The 6,716-nt window shown below is 43.8% G+C and overlaps 1 protein-coding gene across 1 annotated transcript in view; it reads left to right on the top strand.

Annotated features, from left to right (window-relative positions):
• The window catches only part of LOC131108942 (dipeptidyl aminopeptidase-like protein 6), an 84,424-nt gene that overhangs the window by 557 nt on the left and 77,151 nt on the right, over positions 1-6,716 (top strand). Inside the window, exon 2 of the mRNA XM_058060405.1 lies at positions 88-399. Coding sequence (XP_057916388.1) covers positions 343-399 — 57 coding nt within the window. The 5' untranslated portion in view covers positions 88-342. The remainder of the gene's footprint in view (positions 1-87; positions 400-6,716) is intronic.

The raw sequence follows: 6,716 nt of genomic DNA, 5'->3' as shown, positions 1-6,716 counted from the left end.
GTAAAAGTAGTTAAATAACAAATCATTTGAATATTTAAATTAATATGTGAGGTAATAATTACAGGGCCAAAAAATCTTTTTTTCCAGTGTGGCGCTGATATCCTAGCATCGGTATCGCTACTATCGACATCGGGATCGCCCCCACAGCACCACAAGACGGTTCCACGCTCACACCGAGGCGCGCTGCGGTGAGTCTGTTTGCTCGGCGAACGGCGACGTTTCTTCTCACCAGAAGTTGTTCTATCAGCACAGGACGTCTTGTGGATCCAGAGGAAGACGAGCCATCAGCAGCTGTCTTGTCACCGCCAACTTCGAGGCGTTCCGGGGTCTGAAGTTGTCGCCATGAACCAAACAGCAGGGGCCACCAACGCTTACAGGAGGTGTTCCAAAGCAGGGAAGGTAGGAGCAGTGATGGGAATTTGAAGCACCGACGTGTATTTTATATAGTTTCATTGTTGTACTTGTGTTATGTGGTACTTGGATACAGTTGGGAGGTACTTTTTAAGCTTTGCTCGCCGCTGGGCGAAAAAAGCCACACCTGCACTGGGAGCTTTTTAATTGGCGTGGGCAGGTCGATACAAAATGGTAGTGGATATCCACGGTCGTGGCAATGTTGGTCGATACGATTAGGTTTTCGGTTGTCTGTTTTATTTATATTTTTTGTATTATTATTACTATTATTTAGTGTTTTTGCTTTGTGGTGTTAAGTTTGCTGACGTTGCAGCTCATTACTGGTTGGTGGTGCCGTACCAGGATTTGCACCAGTCCCTACTTTTGAAGCGCTTATGCTAGAATCCTACGATAAATGTATTTCTCAGTGTCCGTATTGACACGTAATGCAAACATGTCCGTAAATGATGTCATAAAGTCATGTGGAAGACATGAAGAAAAGTAGAAAAGGTGTTTTTAGAAAGTAATGGCGTCTTCCAATCAGCGCTAATGAACGTCAGCTGCGTTGCTCCCAACTGACTGCCCTCTTAATAAAAGCTAGGACTTTGAATATTAGTGCACACCTGCCAACATGTATGATAGTTGTTGTACTCGGCATACGGTTTGACCCTTGAATGCACCTGGATGCTTCACTGCCCTCCATTTTGTTGACGTTTGGTTAAGTCCGAACAGTACAGCTCAATAAATGTTTATGGTAGACCCCCCAAAGTAGTAAAAACACATCTTCAGCATCCAGTAAGTGGGTAATGATTCCAAGTACGCCATAATCCTGTTCAAATGTAAAGCATACATGGAGCCCTATTAGGAAGTCCATTTGTCATTGTGCTTCACTGATAATGTTCAGCGGTCCTTGAACGCCTCATTGTTGCTACAGAAGCACCAGCCTGGACACCTGGCAGGTTGATGATGGTTGGTTGGTTAGTGGAATAACAGGCGAGAGATCATGTGACCGCCTTCTCTCGCCTGCTAGCCTAACTGTGGGTTGCTGTACTTTAGGGCTTAAATGTGGAATGTCACGAGTAAACAATGGCAATTGAAGAGAAAAGGGTGGGGTTCTCGAGCTGAAACTAACGTAATAATTACATCTGTCACTTTTATTGCCAATGTTGATCTGAAATTGAAGGAGAATGTAGAGGGGGATCTGCAGCCTTGATGTCTCTGTGATTTGCTCCTTTTCTGCAACCAAACAGCTGCTAATGCTCTGACTGAGACTTCCTGGGAGGTTAATTGCATTTCCTGTTTTGATGCCCAGCGTCCGTGCTAGCGTGCGTGTCTCTGTTTGCTTCCTACCTGTGAAGTGTGTGTTCTAATTGCGGCCACTTTCATCCCGGCCTGCGTGCTCCGTCAGGAGATGAGATGCAAGCGGGCCCAAGCCGCCTCCAGGCAGAACCTTTCAATCGTGCCCGCCGGTGGTGCCGATTCGGAGCCGCTGAAAGCTTGACGACGCTTTGATGAGTCGTGTCTCGGTGGAGTTTTTCTATTTACGGCAGCGCTGACAGCCCGCTAGGTCCGTGGGGACGTTTGTTTCTCGCTTTTGGACTTTTAATGGCCGACTTGTGATTGGCTCCCCGCGATGGGCCGCTCCATGCAGCCGGGCTCCCAGTGCTGAGCGTCTAAATGGAGACGGGGGGAGATTAGATGGTTCCGGTGTTGCTTTAAAGGAGAACAAAATGATTTTCTTTATCTGTAACGCAGCGATGTCATGTGCGACCTTCTTATCAGAGATGGGCGCCTTATCTCCAACGCGACACCAGCACAAGTCTGTTTTTCTGTACGCTATAAAGAGAAAAGTGTTGGAAAAAGGAATAAAATATGGATTTGCTCCCCTGCTATTACATCTACAGGATTTTATTTATTTATGTAGGATTTTTTGTGCATTTGTGAGATCACTGATGATGAACTTGGGCAAACAATACTAAATATGCTGTAACTGTTGGAAGCATACAGTGTGTCCAAAGTGATCAATCAATGACATCCTGCTGGCTAATTGATTGATTATTTGACTTAGTGCGTCCCATGCATTGTGTGCATACATTTGTGATATTCCAGTAGATTGATGCAAGAGATTTCGGGGCTGGGTGGGAAAATGAAGTCATTTCAGGACGTGCAAGTTGCAATGTGAGCAGACTTCTAAGCACCGAGTTTCCCTTTTTAACCTCCCGACATATTCAGCTTTCTCTCCCTTTGTGGCTTTGTTTCATATGCTGGATGACGAGTCCAATTTGTATTATTAAACACCACCAGCCTTTTAATAGTTGCTACTGTACTGTATACTCTCCGCCTTGTTGTTCTTCATTTTAGAGATTATTGTGGTGACAAATGATGAAAGCATTCATTTGTTTTGATGATGTGCAGCACACGCTCTCCTGGGCTTACATTACTTGGCCACTAGGTGTCAGTGTTTCACTATAAATAGTTGTAAAGTAAGGTAGTCTTTCTGGAAGTCATGTACTATTCATCATAATTATAATCATCTTCTTCATTCTTTGTGTTCCTTTTATTGTCTGCTTGTGGTGACGACACCTCTCAAGTCCTGATGACACCTCCCGAGTCCTGGGTGTTCTTGCTAAGTCCTAATAACTTCACACTTCTTCCAGCGTTTGCAAAGCAAATCCAAATGGGACCCAAAGGTTCACCGTGCCACATTTCCTTCCTTTTCCTGTATTAAAAATCTGCACCTTTTTGTCTGGGTAGATGCTTTTACATCATGATGGTAATATAAAAATAATGCAAATAAGCCAGGCATTATTCCAAGAGCTGAAGTCCTAAATGGATATTTCAAGGCGCTCAAAGGTATTTGGGTGGTAGGGCAGACTTCTTAATTACCCCCCGCCTACAAATGTGCCAAGTATTGATCCACACCCCCCCTCCCCGCTCATTACATTGCGGGACATTATAATGCACGGTTATCACTTTAGCACCCTCACAGGAGTTTATGGAAATGATTATTGATTTCCTCCCCACAGTCTAGGGTGAAATTTTATCTCCATCAGGCCGCCCATATCCGCGCTCGGGGCCATCCTTGGCTCATAAGACACTCTGGTTTTGGCCCCCGTCAACACGGTGAGGCAGGTCGCTTTGCTTCGAGAGGAGGACATAAGTAGAGGATTATGTTGCTGGTTTATTACATCACAACACATCATAGCAATCCTTGGATACCATGCAGTTGTGCCCCCTAGTGGCTGGAAGCTGCATAGGAAACATGTCAGAATTCTCTTATTACTTGTATATGTCCTGTAGTATAATTATATTTTATTAATATATATTCTATTAATTTAATTACAATTATTGATGTTTGCTGTTACAGAATTTGCTGTTTTGGATATTTTTATAAGTGTCATCCTGTCAAAGATATGATGCAAGTGAATTAGACATGCTTCTTTTGAATCGTGCAAATGTAACTACACGATGTTAGTATGTTAATACTCCTATGAAGCATATTTGGAACCATATCATTCCATCCATAGGCAGGCGTATGTATTTATATACCTTATTTATAAGCCCAGCCAGAAGTGCTGATGTTCCGTGGTCAGATACTCCAACATAAATAGTCATCCCTCCTCTTGGATGTATTTATTCATGCCATATTATTAGATATTTTTTGTTTTGTGTTCCCAGGCTGCAGGAAAAACAGCTCCATCTGCAATATTTATAGCACCGTAAAACGTATAGACTCGCAAATAAACTTTTTACTGCTCACACGGAATTATTCATTTTTATCGAGTGTGAAAATCCAAAGACGGAGATGGCGGCGGCGGCGGCGGGGGAAAAAAAATACATGATTAGCTTTTCGCCGCAAATAACAGCCTTTGCTATTATACTTTCTTGAATTTAGAATGAGGCTGTTGTTTGGTCACGTGACTTCCCATCGGTCTTCACTCGGGTTGAACTTGGCTGCCTGCAAATCAATAGAGACCTCGCTCTGACGTGCAGCAGATCCATAACACCCCGAAGACCCGAGAGCTGTTGTTTCCAAAACAAATATGACTTGTTGAGCTCCAATCTGACCTTTGAACTCTGACAAAGCCCCTCCCTCGAGCCAAAATGGAGTTTATTCCGTGCATAGACACTCTGACACTTACTCTGTAAGTAATCTTACCCTAAAAGGAACGCGTCCTTATTGACCCTGAAGCAGTCATCTCTGCTATTTAGTGGTGGTTATTGATATTGATTGCTGAATTGATTCCCTTGCTGCCAATCACCTTATTATTATTATTATTATGGGCTGTCATGACAACAACTAGACACACTAGTTTGACTAAAAGTTTTTTTAAATTGAAATGTGTGATTGGCGTTGCATACGTTAATAAAGCACTACCGATATCATGTCAAACACCACAGTTGGACAAAAGTAGACGCTGCATTCTAGGACTTCATGATGCGTAGCTAACACTTTTATACTTATACTTTTATTAGAGCCATGTAGACATGAAATAGCACCCCTATAATCACCTTTACATCTATTTTTCTATGTTTGCTCAACTCTTATGCTGCAGGGACTCGAGATGGCTAGCTAGCTAGCGAGCTGGGAAGCTAACCAGTTGGCCTCTAATATAGTTTTTTCTAAACTAAAAAAGCCAAAACTTTACCACTTCCACATGCAATGGGAGGAGAACCCTTTTTTGTGTGTTAAGCTAATATGTATGGTCATGTGTCATTACCGCCAGTCATGCCTTGGACCAGCGGTGGCATTTTACTTGATGATGCTATCTCAAAGGTAAACCACTGTGTGATTTAAATCAGATCTGCTTCTTCCTACTCCTTTTCGGAGAATGTTGAGTGATGCAAGTGTGAATGTGATATGTAAGTGTAAGTGTGCTAAACCATCGCTGTGTATATCAACAAATTCATCTTTTTCATGAAATCCACATTCAGCCGTTTTCCCGCAGCGTCCGCTCATGTGACGCTCCGCTAATTTGCATGTCGCCAGCGACTTTACAAGCTGATTGATGGCCACGCTGTCGCCCCCAAAAGCCACCTTGGGCGACGCGATATGATCCCCCCCCCCCCCCACCACTTCGCTATCAGACTCCAAAGAATATTCCCACATAGTTAATCTTCCCCACATGCGCAGAAGATATCCGCATTGCACGGGCCTGGAAATGGAACGTCAGCCACATCTGAACGTGAGCGATTTCAAAGCGGGCGAACGTTCCGGAGAGGACGGCGGCAAGAGGGAGTCTTGATGTCGCTGATTCCTCTGATGAGGAATGATGTCGGCGGGCTTGTAGAGAACGTGTGACAGCGTGACAAGGAATTGCATTAGCTTGGAAATGATGCTATCATGCAAGAATCCGGGTGAATTGTGAGACATTTGCTGTTTTTGATTGAAATCCCCTTCTCACCGAGGCTTTTTTCTGTAACCTAAATGCCTCTATTTGATGAACTAGAGTGTCCTATAGTCGCCGGGTGCGCTGTCTACCAAGGCTAATCTCTCATTAGGTGATAAAACTGTTATCTAGCTCTACATGCGCCTTAAAATGTTTACCATCAACCGACCAGCGCTATTAACTCATTCGGTTTCATTCGGACATTTTTCAAAAGACATCCTCCTCGGTACCCCTCAGCTATTTTTGACCATTTGAATGATGATGAGACTCATCTTTCATCAGTTTGAGCAAAAATCGGTTCCCAACAAAAAAGGAAAATGCCTCTAGAATGTATTTCTGCCACCTTGTGGCCGTTTTTACAGCTTAAAGCGGCACCGGACTTGTTCTCTTCTATTGTGGAGTTGTATCATCACTTCTTTCATCACTACTATTACAACATTGGTTCTGTTGCTGCAAAAGATTAGCTAATAAATACCCACGCCGTCAAAGACTGCACTCCAACTGTAATGAGGGTTGAAATGTATTAGAACAATGTTGTATTTCATGGCCGAGGAAAAGTTGGAGCGACCTCCAAGGTCAGTGTTAAAACATCACACACACACACACACACACACATTATTGATTCACATTATGAGAATAAAAGAAAGATGGCATAAAAGGGCCAGCTGCCGCCGTTTTGTTTGTAGTTGAAACGTGTCCATTTAAACACCTCGCCCCGTTGTTAGCGGTCTTGAGACGACGGCGCCGCTGCCCTCCCTCCCCGCTCCATAAATCAATAACCCTCAAAGTCTGAATTTAGACGCTGCATTAAAAGCTGTGATGGTGCCGCGCCGGAGACGAGAAGCGAAGACGGCGCATCTCGCTAAGAAATCCCATTTAGCCAGGGAGTGGTATTAATTACTGTGAATAACGGTGTCAAAACAACGAGCTGGCGGG

Source organism: Doryrhamphus excisus, chromosome 21, assembly GCF_030265055.1.
Source record: "Doryrhamphus excisus isolate RoL2022-K1 chromosome 21, RoL_Dexc_1.0, whole genome shotgun sequence".
Lineage (NCBI taxonomy): Eukaryota > Metazoa > Chordata > Actinopteri > Syngnathiformes > Syngnathidae > Doryrhamphus > Doryrhamphus excisus.
This window is presented reverse-complemented; position numbering and strand designations above follow the sequence as displayed.